At 57.5% G+C, this 25431-nt stretch overlaps 1 protein-coding gene across 1 annotated transcript in view; it reads left to right on the forward strand.

Annotated features, from left to right (window-relative positions):
• Window positions 1–257: 257 nt before the first annotated feature.
• The window catches only part of CELSR3 (cadherin EGF LAG seven-pass G-type receptor 3), a 32871-nt gene continuing 7697 nt past the window's right edge, over window positions 258–25431 (forward strand). The window contains 28 exon segments of the mRNA XM_054076319.1: window positions 258–3625; window positions 9634–10266; window positions 11861–12083; window positions 12523–12638; window positions 13457–13545; window positions 13951–14108; window positions 14300–14463; window positions 14926–15051; window positions 15219–15388; window positions 15621–15806; window positions 15949–16059; window positions 16327–16495; window positions 16732–16873; window positions 17043–17163; window positions 17483–17666; window positions 17758–17859; window positions 18156–18207; window positions 18209–18516; window positions 20173–20267; window positions 21084–21293; window positions 21778–21961; window positions 22447–22596; window positions 22806–22986; window positions 23292–23459; window positions 23769–23895; window positions 24073–24279; window positions 24387–24561; window positions 25095–25207. Coding sequence (XP_053932294.1) covers window positions 280–3625; window positions 9634–10266; window positions 11861–12083; window positions 12523–12638; window positions 13457–13545; window positions 13951–14108; window positions 14300–14463; window positions 14926–15051; window positions 15219–15388; window positions 15621–15806; window positions 15949–16059; window positions 16327–16495; window positions 16732–16873; window positions 17043–17163; window positions 17483–17666; window positions 17758–17859; window positions 18156–18207; window positions 18209–18516; window positions 20173–20267; window positions 21084–21293; window positions 21778–21961; window positions 22447–22596; window positions 22806–22986; window positions 23292–23459; window positions 23769–23895; window positions 24073–24279; window positions 24387–24561; window positions 25095–25207 — 8010 coding nt within the window. The 5' untranslated portion in view covers window positions 258–279.

The following is a 25431-nucleotide window of genomic DNA, read 5'->3' on the forward strand; positions in this document are numbered from 1 at the left end:
ACGTCCCCCGCACAAGGACAGGGCTGTCCCTTACAGAAGCGAACAGCTTCCCGACACGGGCCCCGCTGGCCCTGGCACGGCCCTGGCACGAGGGGACACCACCACCCCCCTCACACAGGGACGGCCCCGCCCCGGGCCGCCCCCGCGCTCAGCGCTCCCCGCGGGGGGGTCAGGCGCCATGTTGCGGCGGGGGCGGGGCGGGCCGTGCGGCGGGGCGGGGCCGTGGCGGGGCGGGTCCAGCCCAGCCGCCGTGCGCCGGGCGGCGGCCGCCGGGGCGCCATGGCGGCGGAGGAGCCGCTGCCCGCCCCGAGCCGCCGGGCGCCGCCGCTGCTGCTGCCGCTGCTGCCGCTGCTGCTGCTGCTGCCTTTGTTCCGCCCCGCCATGGGCGCCGCCGCGACGCCGCCCTGGGGCGGCCCGGGCACCGCCGGGGGCTGCGCGGCTCTGCCTGTCCCGCCGGGCTCCCCGCCCGCGGCCCCAGACCCACCGCCATCACCGTCCTCATCCCCATCCCCATCCCCGTCTTCATCGCCGTCCCCATCATCTTCATTGCCATCCCCATCTCCTTCCCCATCTCCATCCTCATCCCTGTCTTCATCACCATCCCCGTCTTCATCGCCGTCCCTGTCTCCATCCCCATCCCAGTCCTCATCTCCATCCCCATCCCTGTCTTCATCACCATCCCCATCTTCACTGCCATCCCCATCCCCGATTCCTTCACCATCCCCATCTCCATCCTCATCCCTTTCTTCATCGCCATCCCCTTCACCATCCCCATCTTCCTCATCCCCATTGCCATCCCCATCTCCATCACCATCACCTGGGCGGCGGGGCCGGCGTGCAGCCCCCAACCGGCACCCGCTGTTCCCCCAGTACAACTACCAGGCGGAGGTGGCAGAGAACCAGCCAGCGGGGACGACGGTGTTGGTGGTGGCAGCACAGGACCCTGACTCAGGCGATGCGGGGCGTCTGGCGTACTCCATGGATGCACTGATGAACAGCCGCTCACGGGAGCTCTTCACCATTGACCCGCGGTCTGGGGTCATCGCCACCACCCAAGCCCTTGACCGCGAGAGCATGGACCTGCACTACTTCCGTGTGACAGCCACTGACCACGGGGCACCCAGGCTGTCGGCCACCACCATGGTGGCCATCGCCGTGGCTGACCGCAATGACCACAACCCTGTCTTTGAGCAGGGTGAGTACCGGGAGACCATCCGGGAGAATGTAGAGGAGGGGTACCCCATCCTGCAGCTGCGAGCCACCGACGTTGACTCCCCGCCCAACGCCAACATCCGATACCGCTTTGTCAATGAGCAGGATGCCCACGCTGTCTTTGAGATCGACCCTCGGTCTGGCCTCATCACCACCAGCGGGACGGTGGACAGGGAGAAGATGGAGAGGTACTCTTTGGTGGTGGAGGCTAATGACCAGGGGAGGGAGCCGGGGCCCCGCTCTGCCACAGTCAAGGTCTACATCACGGTCCTTGATGAGAATGACAACACTCCTCAGTTCAGTGAGAAGCGCTACATTGTCCAGGTGAGGGAGGACATACGGCCCCACACTGAGATCCTACGTGTCACTGCCACGGATCTGGACAAGGACAACAACGCACTGGTCCACTACAACATCATCAGCGGGAACAGCCGGGGCCAGTTCTCCATCGACAGCGTCACTGGGGAGATACAGGTGGTGGCCCCACTGGATTTTGAGGTGGAGCGGGAGTACGCACTGAGGATCCGAGCTCAGGATGCAGGTCGCCCTCCCCTGTCTAACAACACCGGCATGGCAAGCATTCAAGTGGTGGACATCAATGATCATGCTCCCATTTTTGTCAGCACCCCTTTCCAAATCTCTGTCCTGGAGAATGCTCCCCTCGGCCACTCTGTTATCCACATCCAGGCTGTAGATGCTGACTATGGTGAGAATTCGCGCTTGGAGTACAAACTGACGGGGGTCTCGGCTGACACGCCCTTTGTGGTGAACAGTGCTACAGGGTGGATCACGGTTAGTGGGCCCCTGGATCGGGAGTCGGTTGAGCACTATTTTTTTGGGGTAGAGGCCCGGGACCATGGCTCCCCGTCTTTATCTGCCTCTGCCAGCGTCACCATTACTGTCATGGATGTCAACGACAACCGCCCCGAGTTCACCCAGAAGGAGTACTTCATCCGCTTGAACGAGGATGCAGCTGTGGGGACCAGTGTCCTCAGTGTCACAGCAATTGACCGGGACGTGAATAGTGCCATCACCTACCAGATCACAGGAGGCAACACACGGAACCGCTTCTCTATCAGCACGCAAGGTGGGATAGGGCTCATCACTCTGTCTCTGCCGCTGGACTACAAGCAGGAGAGGCGCTATGTGCTCACTGTGACGGCCTCTGACCGCACCCTGCGTGACAACTGCCATGTTCACATCAACATCACCGATGCCAACACACACCGGCCTGTGTTCCAGAGTGCCCACTACTCTGTGAGCATCAATGAGGACCGGCCCGTGGGCAGCACCATTGTGGTGATCAGCGCCACGGACGATGATGTGGGCGAAAATGCCCGCATCACATACTACCTAGAGGACAACGTCCCTCAATTTCGCATCGATCCAGACTCTGGGGCCATCACTCTCCAGGCAGAACTGGACTACGAGGACCAGGTCACCTACACATTGGCTATCACTGCCAAAGACAACGGGATCCCCCAGAAAGCGGACACCACCTATGTTGAAATCATGGTGAACGATGTTAATGACAATGCCCCTCAGTTCGTCAGCCCTCATTACCAGGGCATGATCTCTGAGGATGCACCTCCCTTCACCAGCGTGCTCCAGATCTCTGCCACTGATCGAGATGCCCACACCAATGGACGAGTGCAGTACACCTTCCAGAATGGGGAGGATGGGGATGGAGACTTCACCATAGAGCCCACCTCGGGGATCATTCGCACTGTCCGCAGGCTGGACCGTGAAAGCGTCCCTGTTTATGAGCTGACTGCATACGCTGTGGATAGGGGCATCCCTCCTCAGCGAACTCCTGTCCATATCCAGGTTACCATTCAGGATGTGAACGACAACGCCCCTGTATTTCCCGCTGAAGACTTTGAGGTCTTGGTAAAGGAGAACAGCATCGTAGGCTCTGTTGTGGCCCAAATCACAGCCATTGACCCAGATGAGGGACCCAATGCCCAGATCATGTACCAAATTGTGGAAGGCAACATTCCTGAGATATTCCAGATGGACATCTTTTCTGGGGAGCTCACAGCCTTGATAGACCTGGATTATGAGACAAAGTCCGAGTACGTGATTGTAGTGCAAGCCACCTCTGCCCCTCTGGTCAGCAGAGCCACGGTCCACATCAAACTCGTTGACCAGAATGACAACAGCCCAGTTCTCAAGAACTTCCAGATCTTGTTCAATAACTACGTGTCCAATAAGTCAAACACCTTCCCCTCGGGGGTCATCGGGAAGGTCCCAGCTTATGACCCAGATGTGTCTGACCGCCTCTTCTACACCTTTGAGCGGGGAAATGAACTGCACTTGTTGATTGTAAATCAATCGAGCGGGGAGCTGAGGCTGAGCCGTAAGCTGGACAACAACCGTCCGCTTGTGGCCTCCATGCTGGTGACCGTCACAGGTAGGGTGTGAACATCATTAAACCTTTAGTTTGGTAGCTTTAGGGAGTTCTGCGTGGTCCTCCTCCGGGAGCCCATTCTGCATTGAGGGATGGGTTAGGACATGGCAATAACATTTGCATTGGGAGCCCCTTCCAGTCAGGGAATACTGGAGGGTCTGGGAAGAGTGGTGGTGAGAGCATGCTGCCAGGGACTGCTGTAAGGGGGCTGAGGCTGGGGGTGGTCTGCAAGAACAAAGCATCGTTACTGAGCTGTGAGGATCGCTTATAGCTGCTGGTGAGACACCTTCGGAGGTGCTGTCGCCTGCAAGGCTGTGCCGTGTACCGTAGGGTGCTGGTGAGGCAAGCAGCTGGTTCTCAGGGTGGCCAAGCTGCTGGCCTAGAAGCTGGCATGCTGCTTTGGCCCCAAGCCTGGGTGGCTCTGCTCCTTGCTGCGGCTGAGCGCTTCGCTGGCTGTGCTCAAGAGGCAGGGATTGAAGTCGGTGCAGACAGAGTCCTCTTAAAAATCTGTCTGCTGATTCAGTCCGGATTCTGGCTGAGGCAGCTACCGACACCTACGCTTCCTGATGCAGCTTCTAAAACCTGGTACCACCTTTCTGCAGCCAACTTAACGTTGCAGGGACAGCTGTGACAAACCTCAGAGTACGATGCTTAGAACTCTTGCATTGCTTGTGCTGCTAGAATATCCAAATGCAGATGCTAGCGGTAGCTGCTGGGGAGACTTTGGGGAGTGTTGGGGTCCCCTCTGGCCCAGCTGAGGTCAGGGCAAAAATGGACCATGGAGCTTCTCTGTGAGCAAGTGGGGTTTGGACCGGGAGCTCCCCACTGCCTGAGCTTTGCCTTCACCATCAGCCTTTCTTTGCTGAGGATGCATGATCTGAAATGGAGGCATCCATCCATCGCTGAACTGAGAAGCAGCTCTGGGGGAGGGAGGGCAAGAGCCCTCCTTGGAGGGGCAAGTGCCGAGTTACCCGAAGTGCCTGGGGAGCTGTATGTTAAATCGTGATGTTCCCCTGACCCTTGGCTACCAGCTCCCCTTTCTTTTCATCATCTTCCTCTCTCAGTCTGGCTTATTCTGTCCAGCCTGATCTGGTGGGAGGTATCCCTGCCCATGGTGGGGGTTTGGAACTGGATGATCTTTAAGGTCCCTTCCGACCCAAACCAATCTATGATTCAGCAATGGGAGGATTTCTTTCAAAAGATGGAGCAAGGGCTCTAAAAGGAGACCTATTCAAGGCAGTCCTGCGTGGCCAGCACCAGCCCGTCAGTGGATTGGGAGTCTTTGGGGGTTAATTGTAACCACAGGGCTGGCTGAGAGCGGATACAGGAACACACATGCCCATCACTGGAGATAGGGGGTGGTTTTGACCTTTCCTGCTTCTACTAGTGTGTTTATGCAAGCCCTGCCTCCTTGCACACTTAACCCTGCACAAAGGCAGGAGACAATCACAGCCTCAAGTCCTGCATCGAGCCACCTCGCGGCGAGGGGGCCCTTGCAATTAGAGTGTCGTCATCTTCCAGCGGGAAGGGAGACTGGGAGAGGTGTGCTTGCAAAGGAGGAGAAAATATGGAAAGGGAAGAGCTCTTACCAGGGAGGGAAACAAAACACTGGAAAGCAGGCCTTTGTTGGCTTTGATGTTGGCTGTGGAGGTCTGGTTTGGGTTTTCCATCTTTATTGTTTGAAGCCCCCCCGCCCAGCTGGCAGCTCCATTGGCCCCATGCTGTCATTGTGTGCGGGGGGCGGGGGTAGGTTTGCAGAGCTGGTGGCCAGAACATTCAGACCCAGCTGCATTGTTTGGGCTCAGCACTGCCCCGGAGCACCTTCCTCCTGCAGGAAGGCAACAATAGCACCTAGGTGGGTGTCCCAAGGGTCGACATCCAAGGAGTGAGAGGCTTCCCTGCCTGTCTGTGAGCTTTATGGTCCCTTTGAGGGAGGCTGTATCCCCCTAAAATGCAGGGGAGGGGGCCCTTCTGCCAGTCTGTGAGCTGTGCGTGTTCTCGGCTCAGCTCCTTGTAGGAGGCAGGGAAATCTTTGGCCATTACAAAACAGTGCCTTTCCAGGGGGGGTGGTGACCTCAAAACTAACCCTGCCCCTTGCAGATGGCTGCTAAAAACTGTTCTTGGCCACTGAGAGTGCAAGACAGTGTGGTGGTGGGGCGTCCATGGCCAGCAGCACAGTGTGAGATTAGGGCACTTCAGGAGACTGACATCATGTTGGCTTTAAACCATTCCAGACTGGTTTCACTGGCCCAGGCTGCTGCCTTGCTCCCTTGAGCTCTTTGTGTACAGCTTCCCTTGGCTTGCAGCCTAGGAGCTTGCCCTGGTGAGGCTACCCATTTGTCCAAGGTGTCTCACCTAAAATTCCAGCCTGGCAGGGAAGCCTCCTCTGGAACACATTTGTCTGAACACATCAGAGCTATCTTTTTAAGTCTGGTAAGGGTCCCAGTGTGCCCTGGCCTTTCACAACTTGCATGCCTCTCCTCTCTTGAGGAGCCCTGTCTCAGGAGCTTCCTCCCCTGTTAGGTCCATCACAGCTGGAGGTGCTGACCACAGGATTAGGGTGGGAGACTTAAGGATTTCCATTCCTGGTTCGTGAGTGGTTTTGGAGTCTTCTTTATTATTATATTTTAGTCCCTGTCTTTAGAACTACGGGGAGAGTGACGTTCATACTCTGTGCTGCGTGAGGGAAGTCTGATTTACTTCTAAGATCTCTTAACCTGTCAAGTCTCATCAAAATCTTGAGAGGTCTGCCAAAGCCCTTCAGAACTGGTGAGGAATGTTTGCCGTACCCATACCTGTTTCCTCTTTTCCTGAGTTCTCTGTCTGGAGGTGTTTGACTGCTCTTCAGCTGCAAATGTGAAAGTTACCCCGTCTGTCCCCACAACACCCTCATTTTCTCTCTGGTGGCCACTCAGGGTGTGTCAAAGTGATGGCTTTCACTCTCTCAGGTAGTGGCTTTGCTTCTCAGAAGAATACAGGTAGTATGTGTAGGCACAGGAGCCTGTGTGTGAGCTCCTGGTCGCACCAAGGGACAGGGAGGTGTTCTTCCTGGTAAGGAGGCTGTTTGAGCTGACCTGCCTTCCTCCCAACCTCTGGAGCTCCCTGGGAGGCTGAAGGCCAAAATGTTTGTGGAAGGGGAACCTCTGCTAATGACTCCGAGGTTCTTGGGGTGGGAACTTTGGCTGGAGCCTTGTGCCACATGGCAGGCTGGGGATCTGGAGAGCTTCTGGCAGCACAGATGGACAAGAGAGATGGGCTGTCACTCTGGCAGACACAGGAAGACCATTGGGCAGTGGGCAGCAGCCCTGCTTTTCTGACAGAAGAGCTCTGCCAGAGCTCTTCTTTCTGTAGTTTTGCTGCTTTTGAAGCTGGTATTGTCAGTCTTGAAGTGCAAACAAGTGACCTGGTGCTGCCCAGCACAGGGGTTAGAGCCCTTCCTATCCCTTCTCTCTACTCCTTTCCCTGTAGGCATGTTTCCAGGGTTCCCCATTCTGCTGCATTAATATTTACCAGGCACCAGCTCTCCAGCCACAGGATTTAATCAGAAAGACTGAGAATTCGTGATTAAAATGCCTCCCAGGGGGGTCAGTGCCTCCAGCCAGCTTTGGGCTTTCTTTTGGTAGCTTTTCCCCCCACATTTGGAGCGGGTCATTCTCTCAACCATCTGCTTCCCCTTGCACAGAGCTGAGTGGAGGCAGCCCTGGGTGTGATGCTGAGGTGGGACAGTGTGTTCTGGGGGAGCTCACTGGAGAGGGCCTCCTTGCTCCTGAGAGGTGTTGCTGGGCTCCAGCCTGCCCCAGGACTCAGCATCGCATCAGCCGGGGCCTAATAACAGCCATAAATCAGGCAGACATCTGCCTGCCTAGTGCTGGGCACTGAGCAGCCCTCTGGGAGAGCGAGAGCTGTCCTCTGGGCCTTGTGGCTGCTGCCAAGTGAACCATGAGCCAGAGAGGAGAGGGGAGGCAGCTAGGCTCGAACCAAGCTCATACTTGCCTTGGCCAGAGAGGCAAACTGCAAGGAGGGGACAAAGGGAGAGGAGGGGGAGTGGGGACACAGTGCAGCTTCCTGCCGACGAGCTGGTGTGAAAGTGGTAGCGTCCTGGGGTGCTGCCTCACCACATAGTCCCTTGGGAAGGGATGCCAGGCTGCTGATGGCCTGGGATGCATCTTGCACCAAGCGCAGCTGTGACACACTTGTGGCTTTGCTCTTGCTCCTGTCTCCCCAGGGCTGGGTGCTCTTGGCAGGCTGTGAGCCTTTGCAGAGAGAAGGTGCCTTGGGGAACGCAGGTGATCATGTGGGTTCCTTGTGCTGAGCCCAGGCAGGTCTAAATTCTTCACCACAACCAGGCAGGTGCTGGATGGAGCCATTTGGTAACCACTGTTGATGCTGCCCTCTGTGTCAGAGCTGGCAGGCTGTCACACAGAGGGGTGATTTCTCACTTTGCTTCCATACAGGTCTGGAGCAGTTTGATTTCAGAGGGAAGCAGCCCCCCCTTCCTCCAGGAGATTAGCTCCTAGTGACAGTACTGGCACTGCTGCTCCCCCAGCCCGGTGCGAGTCTTATCTCCAGAGCACCAGCCCCAGTGCGCAGGCTAACGCTTGCATGGGAATTTGCAGGGTCGCCAGAAAGCTTTCACCTTCTGAAGAGCAGAAGAGAGAGAAAGGGGATAAAACAGAGGCATTTCAATCTTTAAATCCTTCTGTACTGCAAACTTCAAACAGGGCTGAGGGAAATCAAAAGCCTTTGCAGTAGCCATGGGAAGAGAGGAATGGTAAAGGCAGCTTTGCACAGGAGACTTGGAGCTGGGGTAGGGGATGGAGCTGGTATTTGCATCCCTGGTCCTCATTGGGCTGAGACTGGGATGCTGGGAAGGCTTTTGCTCCCTGTGCTATCGTACACTGGTTACATTTGGGCACTGGAAAGTGGTGATGCCAGGGAATGGGCTGGGGAACGTGTTCTCAGAGAGGGACTGGTGGGAGTTTTATCAGAGCAAGGTGCAGGGCTTGCTGCCTCTGCTTGTAGCAGGGTTTCCTGGAGGAATTAGGAGCATGATCACATCTTTCTGCCTGTCCAGCTCCCATCTTGGCTGGTATTTCCTAATTTGCTGCAAGTTTCACCTTCCAAGGTGGTGGAATCTCTTGGGTTTCAGGAAGCTGGGTAAGTGGGGCAAGGTAGGGGACCCACATTGTGTAGCTGTTGGGGTGGATGCTTCAGGGGGAGCTGCGCTGTTGCCTGTCTGGGCTGGTGCTGTGCTGCCTGCGCCCCTGCAGCCTGAGCTGCTGGCACATGAGCAGGCGGTGGGATGCTGCTGATGGCCAAGGTCCTGGGAGAGAGCAGGCGGGCACACTGACGTGCTCCGAGTGTGCATGCACACTCCTGCATTCGTGCCTGGAAGATCACTTGTGTGGTGTGAGGTCCTAAGGGGAAGGAGTTTGTTTCCAAGGAAAATAAAGATAAAAGAGAATTAAACAAATTGGTGATGGGCCGAGGGAGGAGAAGATGCGGAGCAGATGGTGAGAAGCAGGGAAGCAGGGAGACCAGCACAAAAGCTTTGGAAACCCTGGAGGAGAGAGGAAGGAAACAGCAGGAGGAGAGTGCAGGGAAAGGCAACGTGGGGAGGCAGACAGGGCACAGCAGGGAAGCAAAACACCCCAAGCCCTGGCATCGGCTCATATGTTTGCCCAACCTCCTGCTGGGACTTCCTTCTGCCTGGTTCTCACCACTATCTTTGTTCCTTAGAGCTCAGTTTGCTGCCGAGATCCAGGACAGGGAGGAAACCTGAGAGTTCTCTCAGTGGGGAGCCTGAGGGGAGGGTGCAGCCACACCTGCTCCCCTCCAGTCCAGGTGGGAACCTGCTAGCCCCTGGGGCTGTGAATTCAAGCTTCATCAGCCATGGACTTGGGTCTTTTGAGGGCCACACTAGGGTACAGGGCTTTGCCCCCGGGGTGGGAAAGAGGAGACCCTCCAAGCACCAGGTAAAGACCTGCAGTGTCCCTGTTCCCCTCCCACAGATGGGATCCACAGTGTGACAGCTCAGTGTGTCTTGCGGGTCATCATCATCACAGAGGACATGTTGGCCAACAGCATCACAGTGCGGCTGGAGAACATGTGGCAGGAGCGCTTCCTCTCCCCACTGCTGTCCACCTTCCTGGAAGGGGTGGCCACCGTGCTCGCAACACCCAAGGAGGACATCTTCATCTTCAACATCCAGAACGACACAGATGTGGGTGGCATGGTACTCAATGTCAGCTTTTCAGCCCTGGCGCCACGAGGTGGGCGCTACTTCAGCTCGGAGGAGCTGCAGGAGCAGCTGTACATGAAGCGCATGGTGCTGACGAGTGCCTCCATGCTGGAGGTGCTGCCCTTTGACGACAATGTCTGCCTGCGGGAACCCTGCCAGAACTACATGAAGTGCATCTCCGTTCTCAAGTTTGACAGCTCAGCCCCCTTCATTGCCTCCCCCTCCACCCTCTTTCGGCCCATCCACCCCATCACCGGCCTGCGGTGCCGCTGCCCACAGGGCTTCACCGGGGACTACTGCGAAACAGAGATCAACCTCTGCTACTCCAACCCCTGCCTGAATGGTGGCATCTGCACCCGCAAGGAAGGGGGATACACGTGTGTTTGCCGCCAGCACTTCAGTGGTGAGAGCGCAAGGCTGGGGGTTGCGGGGAGATGGGCAAGCAGGTCCCTTGGGGTTGCTGTCACCACGATGAGTGGCTATTCTCAGCAGGCTGGCGAGTGTTGAAGCCCCTCTTTGTCTGCAGAGGTCCAGCCTTGCTCCCAGCTCTCTGTATTTCTGTGACGCTGGATGCACAGGGCTGAGGTTGCCATAGAAATCTGTCTTGTAGGAAGGCGGCATGGAGGGCTTTTGAGGACCCTGGCCACCACCTTCCAGCCTTTTGTTGCAGAGCAGGAGGACCAAGCTGGACTGTGCCAGGCTGGGGCACAGAAGGCTCCTCTGCTATGCCCCACACTAATGGGGCAATGGGCTCTGGGACCATCAGAGGTGCTGGTTTCAGCTCTACCAGTCTTCATCTGACCTGGCAGTGGTATAGAGCCTGTGCTGGCCCCATGCATGGTGAGTGAGCTGCTGCCCATCTGAAATAGAAGGGAAGGCTGGGTCTGGCTGCCCCACCAGGCAGGATTGGATGCAGGCAGATCTGGTCCTGGCCATGGGGGAATCTCTGGGCACTGCCAGTGTCTTGTTGCCCTCAACAAGCTGGAAAAACCTGTGCCGAGCTGCTGGCTACCCAGGGATGAGGGAAGGTGGCCTGTGGCTACTGGGGAGGGAGGCCCTGCCTTGCTCTCCCTGCCAGGAGGGAGCACGGCAGCAGATGGCTGCCTTGGAGCTGCTCTCCTGTCGGTGGCTCCTGGTGAGATAAGCAGAGGCAGTGGTAATTAACCCCCGGCATTTGAAGCGTGAACAGCCATTAGTGGAAGGGTTAATGAGCTCATTTCCCTGTCACTTCATGCTGTCTCCTCCTCATCCTTGTATACCACAGAGCAGGGAATGGGAGCAGGGCCTGGGGCGTAGGACTGCAGCTGAGCAGTTCCCTGTGTGCTGCAGGGACAGCATGGGAAAAGGGGCTGGCCAGACCTGTTTCCAGTGCCAGCAAGGTGCCAGGGTGTTTGGTGTCCCTTATCTGTCTGGTTTCCACTTGACTTTTGCTCCAGCATCAGAGTCTGTATGCAGGGTTTGGTGGCTCCTGGTGTTGTGGGTGAGCCTTCCGTAGCTGTTGGCAGGGGAGCTTGGTGGTGCTTTGCTGTCCCCACACCACAGAGCCATAACTATGGTGCCTGTCCCAGGTCTGTGCAGTGGCAGTGCCTAAAGAGGCACTCTCAGCATTGCCAGGACTTCCCTGGCTTGTCCTTGCCTCTCCATTCTTCGGACTTTTCAGCCCAGCTGTAGCCAGTACCCTCCTGTCCCATTCCGATGCTATCCTGAGTCCAAATTTGCCCCATCAGCCGGAGCTGGCATCTCACCCAGCCCAGGGGCTCGGGCTGCAGGGCTGGTGGTGGTAGCTTCCTTGCTGGCTACTGCGGGGAATGCCTGAGGGACACCTGGGCTGTCGTATCCTTCTCCTGCCCCCAGCTGCCTCACAAACTCCTATGCCTTGACTGTCCTGCCCCAAACCCAGGCTGAGGTCTGCAATCCTGGGGCAAGGAGTGGATGTTTGGCTGCTGTGTGCGTGCCTCTGCGTTATTTCCCAAGCCTCTTGTCTTGCTCCTTGCCAGGTGAGAACTGCGAAGTGGATAGCCGGTCGGGGCGCTGCATGCCCGGCGTGTGCCGCAATGGCGGCACCTGCACCAATGGCGCTGATGGGGGCTTCCGCTGCCAGTGCCCAGCAGGTGGCTTTGAGATGCCTTTCTGCGAGGTGTCCACACGTTCCTTCCCACCACGATCCTTCGTCATGTTCCGGGGCCTGCGCCAGCGCTTCCACCTCACCCTCTCCCTCTCGTGAGTCTTCTCCTTCCCCCACTGAACACCAGTGTCCACCGGTCCTCCTGGCCTTGCTCTGGTGGCCCCTGTGCACCCTGAGCGTGTCCAGGCACCCGCTGATGCTCTCCAGAGCCCTGCATTACTGGCTTTGCCTCGCCACAGAGCTGCCCTTGCGCCTTTAGCCGAAGGGCTCTGAATCTGCACTGGTATCAACTCCCTTCCTCCAGTTCCTCTGCCCTTCTCTGCTGCCAGCTGTCTGCCTCCGTGCCAGGCCCCTGTGTTCCCAAAGCATCCACTGGATCAAGCTCCCAGCCCTTTCCCAGCTGGTTTTGCACCTGGGGCCAGGCCTGAGTGTCCCCCTGTCCCTGTGCTGGGACGCTGGTGTGTTCTGTGGGAGCAGGGATCTCTGCTCGCTCCTTGTGCACACCCTGCCCTCCCACTTCCTCCTTTGTCCCAGGTTCAGCACCATGGAGCCCAGCGGCCTCCTGCTCTACAACGGGCGCCTGAACGAGAGGCACGACTTTGTGGCAGTGGAGATCATCCAGGGGCAGGTCCAGCTGAAATATTCCACAGGTAGGCTCGGCCCTGCCTGTCACAGGATTTGTGCCGTGGGAGCTGACAGAATGTCTGTGCTGCAAAAGGATAGCAGGGTCCTGCTCTGGATGGCATGTGTGCTAAGGGAGACAGGGTTGAAAGGGGTGTTGGTGAGCATCAGTGGATGGCACAAGGGATGAGTCCCAGGACCCTCTGTAGGCTTAGGAGTGCAAGTGCAATGGGAGTTTGTGAGCACAAAGCAGGACGAATCCTTTTAGGGTCTCTGCTTCCACTGTGCCACATCACGTCACTGCAAGCTTCTCCTCCTGCCTTGCTGTGAGCCAGTCTGGAGAGAAGAACTCTCCTGGGAGGGTGTTCTCTGTCCTGCTGATGTCATGTCTGCTGTATTGTGCCATTGCTTCACCCATCCTGCCTGCCCTGAGGGGTGGCAGGATCAGCTGCCAGAAGCACCGGGCCTTCATGTTAACAACTGGGGCGTCCGGTACTCCCCCCTTGCACCAGCTTCTGGCGGCCATCCTGCTGCTGCTCTGGTCTCCTCAGGGCAGGGCCCAGCAGCGAACAGCAGGCAAGGGACCAGATGCATGATGTCAGGACAACCTGGCAGTCAGCCTGGACAGAGGAGCCCTCCTGTGGTACTTGCTGCCAGTCTCAGGGCTGTGATTTCCCCTGCCCAGTTCCTGCTGTGAGGCTGTGCAGCAGGAGAGGCCGGTGTGCTGAGCTTATCTCCCCAAAGCCTTCCTCCATCCCTGCACAAGGCTGTCAACAGCACGGCAGGGGCAGGTGTGTCTAAGGGCTGACCAGCTTCCCTCAGCGTGCCGTCATCCCTGTCCCCACAGGAGAGTCCAGCACGGTGGTGAGCCCCTACGTGCCGGGTGGTGTGAGTGATGGGCAGTGGCACACACTGCATCTCCACTACTACAACAAGGTATGTGTGCCCCTGTGCCATGTGTTTCTCTTTCCATGAGGCGTGAGCGAGCGGTTCTGGCTCTTCTGTTCTCTGGCTCCTCTGTTCTCTGGCTCTTCCCCGTGGGGGAGGCTGTGGAGAGAAGGTAGAGGTGCTTTTCAGCCTTTGGGGATGGGTGCAGGGGGAGATTGCCCCTCAGAACCACACCTGAATGCAGGGATGTGCTCCACACAGTGTCCTTGCCCATATCCACCTGTGGCACTGCTTGCTGGACTCAGCCGCAGATGTCCGTGCTGTTTGGTTCACACCTCGAGCAGCGCACTGGTGCCTGGGCCATACTCGTGCCTTTTCCTTGCTGCTGTGTGAGCTCCAGGGTGCCTGAGTCTGGGGGTACATGTGCTGCTAATACCCTGCGTTTGGTTTCAGCCCAAGGTCAGTGCCCTGGGGGTGGTGCAGGGCCCTTCCAAGGACAAGGTGGCCATCTTGACAGTGGATGAATGTGACGCCTCGGTGGCCCTGCAATTTGGCAGCGAGATTGGGAACTACTCCTGTGCTGCAGAGGGTGTGCAGACCAGCTCGAAGAAGTGAGTTCCTCAGGGACTGCTGGGTGCTGCTGCGCTGGGGAGAGGATCAGGACACTTGGGTCCCCTCCAGAGTCAGCCCTTGACATCTGGGACCCTGAGGATGGATGCACCCCAACCCCTTGCACTGGGGAGCCAGCTGGCCGACCTGAGGATGCTGTGGCTTTTAAAGCCCTGGCCTTCTGTCCTTGTAGGTCCCTGGATCTCACAGGTCCCTTGCTCCTCGGTGGTGTCCCCAACCTGCCAGAAAACTTCCCCGTCACTCACAGGGACTTTGTGGGATGCATGAGAGACCTGTACATTGACAACAAACGCATTGACATGGCCTCCTACATTGCCAACAACGGAACTGCTGCAGGTAATGGTACCTCTGCTCCTGCCAGCCCCTGCCCCGGGAGTTAGCTCCTCCTGCCCATGCGGCAGCACATGCTGGGCTGTAACAGCATTGTGGCAGCACAGCTGGAGCTGAGCAGCTTCCCTCTAGAGAATGGGGCCTCCAGATCCCCCTAAATGAGCTGCTCCCCACCCCAGCTGATGTTCTGGGAATGTCCCTTGATCCCAAGTGCAGAGGCTGCAGTGCTGGCCTGTTTGGGAGATCCTAGGTAGTCAGTCTAGCGCCACAGTGCCTTTCTTCTGGCATAAGGAGAAGTGACAGCCTTGATCCTCATCCCTTGGCAGACAAGGCCCTTGCAGAGAGACTGAGCTGCTGGGCTTGCATCTCTAGCAGGGAGGGGGCTGGTGGGTGGTGGTGCCTCTGTGTGTGGGCTGGGGGAGGAGATGAGCAGGTCAAGGCTGATATAGGTGACTTCAATACCTCCAGGCTGCCATGCCAAGCACTCGTTCTGCGACTCCAGCCCCTGCAAGAATGGTGGCACCTGCTCTGTCAGCTGGGGGACCTACTCCTGCCTCTGTCCTGTTGGCTTCGGGGGCAAAGACTGCCGCCACCGTGAGTGAGCGGGTGCTGCTGGGGGTGGGTGGGGGGAGTACATGAAAGGCTGCGCCAGGGTTGCTGTGGAAGCAGAGTAAGGGGTCTGTGTGAGATGAACCAGCTCTGCATCAAGTGCTCCCTGTGTAGTGCCCGTACCTTCTTCTCACCTCCACTTTCCTTTCCAGCAATGCACCATGCCCACTATTTCCAGGGCAACAGTGTCCTGACCTGGGATTTCAAGACAGATGTGAAGATCTCAGTGCCATGGTACCTGGGGCTGGCATTTCGAACGCGCCAGCCAGACGGGGTACTTCTGCAGGCCCATGCTGGCCAGTACACCACCCTGCTCTGCCAGGTAGGGCCTCGTCTGCAGCACCGTGCCCCAGCCTCTACTGCTGTCTGCCCCAGGAGAGCAGGAGGACCGTGCCCTCCATGTTAACTCCAGCCCCAACAGAGGGTGGTTGTGGGGTGAGGTGTTTAGTAGGGCTGGGTTTCCCTCCCTGTGCTCTGAATGAGGGTAGGCTGGAGGCAGCCAGAGTTTGCGAGGCCTTTGCTCACAGTTGCTGTTGCTGGCTCCCTCTCCACAGCTGGCTGGGGGCCTGCTCTCCTTCATGGTGAACAGGGGGTCTGGGCGCAGCACCAGCCTCCTCCTGGACCAACTGCAGCTCAGCGATGGGCGATGGCACGACCTCCAGCTGGAGCTACGAGATGTCCGCAGCGGGCGAGACTTGCGCTATGTCATCACTGTCACCCTCGACTTTGGGCTCTACCAGGTATGTGCTGCTTGAGAGCCTGGCATCAGGACAGCCACTGTCAGGGATGCTTGACACACAGGGGCCAGGCTGGGCCTCTGCAGCCACAGAGAGCTCTGGGGCAGAGCTGACGCCAGTTGCCCCATGGTACTCCCTTCTGCAGGATACAGTGGTTGTTGGAAATGAGCTGCATGGCCTGAAGGTGAAACACCTGCATGTGGGGGGAGTCCTGGGCTCTGGTGAAGTGCAGAACGGGCTGAGGGGCTGCATACAGGTGAGTCCATTGCTCTGAGCCTTCCCTTTCCAGGGAGTCTGTTACATGGAGAGGTGGAAACAGGTCTGGCAGCTGCTGCCAGCGTCCATCTGACTGGGGACCCTCTCCCTCTGAGCATTCAAGGCTCTGAGGTGCCATGGGGAAGCTGTAAATCGATGCAGGAGGGGTGATGGGGAATGGCTGCCCCTTGGGGTTTGTGGAGGGCAGAGGACTGGAGCGTCATGTGTCTGTCCTAGCTTCTCCGTGAATTTGTCGCCTGCATTGCAGGGCGTGCGACTGGGTGACAGCATCACCGGGACCGTGCTGCCCAAGCCCAGCCATGCCCTGCGGGTGGAGGCTGGCTGCAGCGTGCCAAGCCCCTGTGACTCCAGCCCCTGTCCAGCCAACAGCATCTGCAAGGATGAGTGGCAGAGCTACTCCTGCATCTGCCAGCCAGGTAGAACCCGCAGCACCCTGCCACCTCTTTGCTCTCCTCTCCCTGTGTGGCTCCCTCCTGACCTGTGACTGCTCTCCTGTCCATCGCTTGGGAAAGTCACATCCCTGTCAAGACAGGCCTTCATTTTTCTGGAGGGCAGGATCTCTCCTCAGCTCTGTGAATCCACTCTTTGGTGCTCTGGCACCTTTCAAGGGGAAGGTTCTTGCTCTACACAGTGTTCTCTGTCCACATCTCAGGGTACTATGGAGGGGACTGCGTGGATGTGTGCCACCTCAACCCCTGCAAGAACAAGTCGGTGTGTCGCCGCAAGCCAGGCTCACCCCTGGGCTATGTGTGCGAGTGCGGAGGGAACTTTTTCGGGCAGTACTGTGAGCACAGGTGAGGTGTCAAAGGGCAGGGCTGTGGCCTCTGTGCTTGGTCCTGTGCTGCCCTCTCATCCCAGCTATATGGCCAGGGACCTCTCAGTGCCAGATCGCTCCTTGGAGCTGCTGAGAGGAGAAGGCCTGGGGGATTTGGTTACTGTGACAGCAGGGTATTTCTCTCCTAGGATGGACCAGCAGTGTCCGAAGGGCTGGTGGGGGAACGCCACCTGTGGGCCCTGTAACTGTGATGTGAACAAAGGCTTTGACCCCGACTGCAATAAAACCAACGGACAGTGCCACTGCAAGGTGAGGAGAAGCTGTGCCTGGGGGTACATGGCTCATGGCTTGCCTGGGGCTCTGCTTATCCTTGTTGCTGTTCCTTGTCCACTCTAAAGGCCTGGCAGCTGCCCAGGCCCTACTTTGTGTGCCCTTTTCTGGGCTGGATCGCTGCTCAATTCTTCTGTGCAGTCCTCCTGCCCCAGCACGGTGGTGATGGCGGCAGCAGGGATGTCTGCAAATCAGGAGACCCTGGCTCTTCACTGCCCTGGCTCCAGTGGTTCCCCAGGCACTGGCCTCAGCTGCTGTCCCCATGGGCTCTCTGATGCTGGTCCCTGTTTTCCCCCAGGACTTTCACTACCGCCCCAAAGGCAGTGACACCTGCCTGCCTTGTGACTGCTACCCTGTGGGCTCCACCTCGCGCTCCTGCGACAAGGAGACGGGCCGATGCCACTGCCGGCCCGGGGTCATCGGGCGCCAGTGCAATAGCTGTGACAGCCCTTTTGCCGAGGTGACGCCCAGCGGCTGTGTGGGTGAGTGTCAGCACTGCAGGGAGCTGCTGCCCCGGGGTTGGGCAGCTGTGGCCCCCCCTGTGACCAGACCTTGCTGTGTGTGTCTCCACAGTGCTCTATGACGGCTGCCCCAAAAACTTGAAGGCAGGTGTATGGTGGCCCCAGACCAAGTTTGGCTTCTCTGCTGCCATGCTGTGTCCCAGAGGCTCCTTGGGTGAGTGGGGGATGCAATGGCAGGGGGAGGGGACAGCCTGGCTGTCCTGCTGGGAGGCTGTAGCAGCCCCAGCAAATATCACTCTGTTCTCTTGCTGTCCCAGTCCCATTTAGCTGGGCTTGAGGGCTAGGAGAAGGAAGTTGGAGGAGAAAATGCCATAGCCTGAGGGAGAGCAGAGGGGGCTGGCCATGGGGCTCCGAACAGGCTGCAGAGTCCAGGCCCATCACCCGGCCCTGGGGCTGTGCTCTTCCCTCAGCCTCAGTCCCCGCCTTCTCCGTGCTGCTTTGTGGTTTCAGCAGACTTGAGGCTGGGGTCAGGCCTGGCACAGCAGCTCGGCACCCACAGCACCTTGCTGTGGTTCTGCCTGCCCTGTCCTTGTGTGCACTGTGAGGGGAGCAGGGCCTGGCTTGCCATTAGGTGAGTGTCTTGAGTGGGAGACATCCAGCTCCCATCCTGATCTGGAGGAAGTGGTCCTTGTTGATGGCAAAAGTGCAAGCAGGGTATCTGGGACTACCGGGCAATGTGAGCCCCAGGGAACAATACAAACCCTGTCCTTCTCCAGCCGTTCGCCCCAGGAGGAGGCAGGTTCGGCTCCTAACTGTTGTCGCTTCTCTCCCCGGTTCTCTCGCCCTCCGTACTCAGGCTTGAGGGGTTCAGGTAAGGTTGCTCCCACCTACCTCCCTATGTGCTGTAAGGACTGCTCCACGTGGCTTTCCTTCCTTGCTTCCTGCCTGGCACCTTGCACACCCCTGCGCTTTCCCTGCCGCTTTGGAACTGCCGAGTGTCTTCCCAATGCTTTGCCTGACCTCATCACTCCTACACGCCGCTTCCCTGCTCCTGGCACACTAACCAGCACAAACCTGGCTGCAGCCGCATGCAGCTCCTGCTGCCCGCTGTCCTGAGCCCGCGGCATTGGCTCTGGGCAGATCTGTGCTCTGCTCCTCGGCTGGGATGGGTGCTGGCTTTCCCGGGCTGGTGTCTGTTTGCTTGGGCTGGGAAGGGAAGATGCTGGTGATGAGTAATGGGTAGTGACACCAGGGACGTGATGGAGGAATGGACATGGGGTGGAAGAAGGGGGAGCTCTTTGAGTCAGGGGCAGTAGGACAGGGACAGGAACTTACGGGCATGCTCAGCACAAGGTCCTGTTCCTTCTGTCTGGCTGGCAGGGTAAGGCAGAGGGACCCAAGGGCCAGATCTTGCCCAGATCTGCAGCTGAGCTGATCTCTGTTTTCTGCTGGGGAACACCAGCAGTGTGAAGGTTTTTGTTTGCCCTGCTGCCAGCTGCAGTGACATTTGTCCCTGTGCTTCTGCAGCTGGGGAAAGGTGGTCGGGGAGGACAACTGGGAGCTGGAGGTGGTGGGAGGCGTCCTGTTTGTCCCTGGGGCTTATCTGAGCAGCAACTGGAGTCTGCTCCAGGCTCCCTCTCCCCACCCTGGCCACACAGCTGCCCTCTCCCAGCCGTGGCATCATAGAATCGTTTAGTTGGAAAAGACCTTTGAGATCTTTGAATCCAACTGTACCTGTCCACTACTAAACCATCCCTGAGCACCTCATCCACCTGTCTTTTAAGCACCTCCAGTGATGGTGACTCCAACACTTCCCTGGGCAGCAGTGCCTGAAACCAGGTCACCCAGATTCCTCTTGCTCAAAGTGATGCTCCCAGCCCAGGACACTACTCTCCATGTTGGCTTTAACAGCACTTTTCGTCCTGGCTGACAGCTGATCGTATTCATTGCTGGTGTCTCCGGTGCTGTGCAGTAGCGCTTGGGCCCCAGCCAAGGATTGCTGTCTTGCACGGGTTGCTGAGCCTGCGCTGCCCGATGCATCTTCCTCCATCCCAGCTGGCTGGAAGGCCTCATCTCTGGGACAGGTTTGCTAGCTGTGCAGCAGGGGCGTTGTCCTTCTGGAGTGGCTTAGTTCCACAGAGAGGGGCAGGCATTGCAGGCTCTCAGCTGGGGGATGCGTAGAGCTGTAGCTTGGGGTCAGATGTGCCCTGAGGACACAGACCCCTCTCCTGCAGCTTCTCCAGCCTGAGCCCTGCCAAGTCACCTCTTTCCATTTGCAATTCTGTGTGATGGCACCTGGTGTGATGCAGGCCTGAAGCATGGGCACTCAGCTCCTGGAGGGTGGGGACGGCAGCAGCTTGCCGAGGTGATGCAGACCAAAGGTGGAATGGATTGCACTGGTGTAAAGCGGGAGGATAGTCCTGGGTGTTACAGGCCATCCCCATCACTTGCCAGTGCTGCTCTTCAGGGTTAGCTGGTGCATGTATCCTGTGCTGAATTTCAGAAATGCCCTCCTTCCCGATTTTAGGTGCAGCCATCAGACACTGTGATGAAGAAAAGGGTTGGCTGGAGCCAGATCTCTTCAACTGCACTTCACCTGCCTTCAAGGAGCTCTCCATACTGGTAATGCCCTCTTAGCTCTGCAGCCCTCGCAGAGTAGAGCTGTATGAACAAGGGCTCACAGCCAGGCTTCCAAGAGCTCAGTTCTCCCAGGGCACCTAGAGCAGGAAAGAGCCTCACCACAGTGCTCAGCACCTTTCTCTTCTCATGTCCTGCCCCAGACCCATCCTGTGGGAGCACTGAGCTAAGCTGAAGTTCATTTGATTTCATCTAGTCTGAGTGTCCATAATAGGAGTGACCTGTGTCCTGCCCCAGTATTTGAGTGGAAAACAGATAACTCTGAGCAGGGCTGAATGGTTTCCACATCTGTAGCCCCTGGACTCTTCAGTAACAAATCCCTTTGAAATATCCAGGCAAGTTTATTACACACTTGCATCTCACTTGGGCTGAATTCATAGAATCATGGAATGGTTTGGGTTGGAAGGGACCTTAAGGATCATACAGTTGCGATGCCCCTTACACGGGCAGGGACGCCTCCCACCAGACCAGGCTGCTGCCCATGTGAATTGTAACTGAAGCCAGGGGAGTTTCCAGGGAAGTATCACTAGATGCTTGCCGTGTCCTTTCATCTCCTTGGTTTCTGTTGTGTTTGGCCCTGGGTTAGCTGGGCCTAGCCCAGTGCCAGTTCCTGGTGCGTTGCTGGAGGCTGGTTGTCTACCCAGAGATGCTCCCTATTCTAGTGACAACCCCTGTGAGCGTCACTGGTTTATGCCCTGGTTTCAGAAACCATCTCTGGGACCAGCGGGGCCTGCAGCATCCCATCTGCCCAGTGAGGAACCTGCTTAATTATTTAATCATCTCCTTTTTCCCTGCTGGCAGCTGGAGGGCTTGGAGAGAAATGAGACTGAGCTCAACACAATCGAAGCCAAGAAGCTGGCCCACCGGCTCCGGGCTGTGACGGACCACATGGACCACTACTTTGGCAATGATGTGCACATCACTTTCCGCCTTCTGTCCCGCCTCATGGCCTTTGAGAGCCAGCAGCATGGCTTTGGCCTGACAGCCACGCAGGATGCCCACTTCAATGAGGTGAGTTCTTGCCTGACATCGTGGCTTCTGGTGCTGCTTCTCTTTATCAGCCGCCATGAGCCTGGGTCCTGTTGAGATTCAGGATGTTGTGAGACCACGTCAGGAGCACTGGACTTCCCAATGCCACACAGACATTGACCCACAGGAGTGAGACCTGTGGAGGCCACTTGTGTGATTGTGGCTGGAGTATGGGTTGGATGAAGAGAGACAGAGAGCTGGGTTTGCTCAGCCTTGGGAAAGGAAAGGAAGCTCTTATTGCTGCCTGCAAGTCCCTCATAGCAGAGCTCCAGGGAAGATGTCTCTGCAAGACACTGGCTGATGAGCACTGAGAACAGGGGACTGTCTTGGGAGAAAGTACTGCTTTTCCCTGAGCCCTTGTGCAGCAGCTGGGCAGGAAGCACAGTGCTGCAACCTGGGAGTGGTCAGGATGGGGCCTGAAGGCAGTGCTTCCCTCACCCCTTGCCCTTATGTCTCTCCCGTGCAGAACCTGCTGCGCGCAGGCAGCTCCGTGCTGGCACCTGAGAACCGAGAGCACTGGGCCATGCTGCCACACAGCGAGCATGGCAGCGCCAGCCTGATGGAGCAGCTGCGGGACTACTCAGGCACACTGGCCAGCAACATGAAACTCACCTACCTCAACCCCGTTGGCGTTGTCACCCCTAACATCAGTGAGTAGGAGCTGGATGGTGGTGGAACCTGGCTTGGGTGGTGCAAAGCCACTCCTCCATCAGACCCTGTCCCCTTCTCGTCTCACTTCACCTCAGCGAGGGTGCTGATAACCTCCTTGGTGGCTTTGTCAAACATGGGGAGGTGTTCGTGAGAGATGTTCTGGTCCTATTCCTGCTTGGAGTAGCAGCCACACCAGTAGAGCCAGCAATGTGCTGCCCACTCCCAGTTACCTCCCAGTCTCTAGCAAAAAAGCCCCTGGCCTCAATGACAGAAGTGGCTTGCCCTACAGCAGAGCAAGGACCTAGGCTGGGAAGGTGCGCAGTACATGCCAGGACCCTGCATCATGGCCAGACGCAGGACCTATCCACAACCCCACCTTCTACGGTCCCTTTGCCAGTGACTTCACACCTGGCGTGCCCTGGGCCATGATTGCTCTCCAGGTGGCCATCCTAGAGTTGACTTACACTCCCTTGCTCCTCCACAGTGCTGAGCATCGATCGCATGGAGAACCATTCCCACATCCGCCGGCGCTACCCTCGCTACCACAGCAGCCTCTTCCGGGGCCAGCCCGCCTGGGACCCCCACACCCATGTTGTGCTGCCGCTGTCGGTGGTGAGCCCCCCAAAAGCTGAAGGTGAGCATCGAGCTTCACTTGGGGAGGAGTGTGGGTGGGTGGGGAAAGGAAGATGTGGCCCTGCTGAGGCCTGGCTGTATCAGAGCTCCACAAGTTGCCCTTGAAAGCTCAGAGCTTCTGCCTTCACCACATCCCAAATGCTCCTGGTGGGCTTGCAAGTTTCTTTCAGAGCAGCGTGTGTGTTTTCTCACCATGCGCTTGTGCCTCAGTTGCCTCCACAGCGGTGTCCGTGCTGGCTGGGGGTGAAGGAAACTACACTGTGGAGAACTCCTCACCAAGGCAGGTGCTACCAGAGCCCGAGCCCGCACTCACTGTGATCATCCTCATCATGTACCGCACCCTGGGGGGGCTGCTGCCTGCACGCTATCAGGTGGATCGCCGCAGCATCAGGTACGTCCTCCTCTCTTTTACCCTTACAAGTACCAGTGCAGAGGGGCTGGCGAGAATCTGCTCTCTGCCCTGTGGCATCTGCTCAGTCTGTCTGCAATGGCTTGTATTCGGTTCCCGGCAAGGCAGTCCTGCAGAACTCTGCTTGTTCCCTGTCTTAGCATTGCTCTGCCCCCTGTTTTCTGATCCCAGGGAGAGGGCTGGGCAGAGCTGTTCCTTCTGAGACACAAGTCCAGGATGTCCGGGATGTCACCAGAGGGCTGCAGCTGCCAGGCCTAGTGATGGTAGAGCTCTGTTCCTCCTTGCAGGCTCCCCAAGAATCCTGTGATGAACTCTCCCATTGTGAGCGTGTCTGTGTTCAGCAATCACACCTTCCTGCGAGGGCCCCTGGACACCCCTCTTGTGCTGGAATTTCGCCTGCTAGAGACAGCCAACAGGAGCAAACCTCTCTGTGTGCAGTGGAATCACACCACCCCGTGAGTTGAGCACAGCTGGGCCACTCGTTTTCCCCAGGCACCTCCTTGTTCCCCTAGTCTCCCTGGCTGTGATAGGCTGAGTTCCTGGCAGCACTGGGACAGGGGGCATTCCACCCTCTCCCAAGGGGTTCTTTGCTGCTGGGAGGGTCCTGGCAGGGCTCTGGCTCCAGTATTTCAGCTGTAGGAGTGCAGTTGTATCTGCTGGTAGAGAAGCCCTGCCAATCGCCCCTCTTCTCTGTGGTTCTTTCCCCACACACCACACTCATCTGTCTTCTCTCTTAAGTGCACTCTGCTTTTTGGTGGCTGCAGGACCAACCCCTCTGGCTTCTGGACGGCCAAGGACTGTGAGCTTGTGTACCGAAACACCACACATGTCCACTGCCAGTGCTCCCAGTTTGGCACCTTTGGGGTTTTGATGGACAGCTCGCACCGAGAGGTAACCTCAGCCTCTGGGGCTGTGGGTAGTGGTGGGGGCTGTTAGGCACTGGGTCCCAGAATAAACAGGCACAGGCAGAAAATTCCCTACAGGAAACAAATAGGGTTTGAGAACTCAGCAGGCATCCCATGTCTCCTTCTAACACCTTCATTTGCCTTTGGATCTTTGCTACTGCAGCAACTGGAAGGTGACCTGGAGACGTTGGCAATTGTCACCTATTCCTTGGTGTCTCTCTCCTTGGTGGCTCTGCTGCTAACCTTCTCCTTCCTGACCTGCCTCAAAGGCCTCAAGTCCAACACGCGTGGCATCCACTCCAATATATCAGTCACCCTATTCTTCTCTGAGCTGCTCTTCCTCCTGGGCATCAACCAAACTGAGAACCAGGTCTGTGGGCTTGAACACGCATGCCCATGGGGGTGAGGGTGAAGTATGGGTGATGCAGTTAGCATTGGCACAACAGGGCCATCTCTGAGCGGCTTTTGTCTCCTCAGTTTCTTTGCACTGTGATTGCCATCCTCCTCCACTGCTTCTTCCTCTCCACCTTTGCCTGGCTCTTCGTCCAGGGCCTCCATATCTATCGCATGCAGACTGAAGCCCGCAATGTCAACTTTGGGGCCATGCGTTTCTACTATGCTATCGGCTGGGGAGTGCCCGCCATCATCACCGGTAAGAGCTGCTTGTCCTACAGCCATGCTGTGAAAGCGCCAGTTCTCAGCAGCCTCTTGATCCCCTGGTGTTGCCTGGCTTACATATGTGGTGGCAGAGCTGAGGGTGGCTTTGCTGGCAGCAAACAGAACTGTGGTAATCAGCTGGAGAACACATGTCAAGGGCTGTTGTCTTGCCTTCTGAGGAGAATTAATTCCTCGGCACATCTCCCTGTCGCTCATTTGATGGGTGTGAGGCTTCTGCTGTCCTGGGGCTTGTGGTTAGGGTCTCCTGGTTTCCCAGCCTGCGTGCTGCTGTGACCTGGTGTTGGCAGTGAATGCCTTCTCGGCTGGGCTGTGGCAGAGACACCTGGAAAAAAGAAATAGAGGCTCTGATGCTGGGGCTTGTGGTCCTGGCAGTTCCCTCTGTGGCAGGGAAACCTGTGCACAGGGCAAGGAGCAGGGAGAGAGCCCCTTCACAACCTTCAGTGCTGGGATGGAATCGACATGGCTTGGGTAAGGTCAAGGCTGCTGACCTTTCCCTTCCTTCTGCAGGGCTGGCTGTTGGCCTGGATCCTGAGGGCTACGGGAACCCTGACTTCTGCTGGATTTCCATTCATGATAAGCTGGTCTGGAGCTTTGCAGGCCCCATTACTGTCGTCATTGTGGTAAAACCCTGTCCTGTTTCACCTAAAGCCCTCTCCTGCTTCCCTTCTCTGCACCATAGGCACTTGCCCCTTCCTTGGCTGCCCACTGCCTGTCCCCTTCTCTGTATTCTCCTTCCTCAGCTAGAGGCCCTCTCTCTGTCCCTCCTTGCTCCAGCCAAACTTGGGGGAGGCCATGGCTCGGGCATGAAGGGAAAAGAAGGGGATGTTGCATGGGTCTGGTGGAC

This window comes from Cuculus canorus, chromosome 11 (genome assembly GCF_017976375.1).
Source record: "Cuculus canorus isolate bCucCan1 chromosome 11, bCucCan1.pri, whole genome shotgun sequence".
Lineage (NCBI taxonomy): Eukaryota > Metazoa > Chordata > Aves > Cuculiformes > Cuculidae > Cuculus > Cuculus canorus.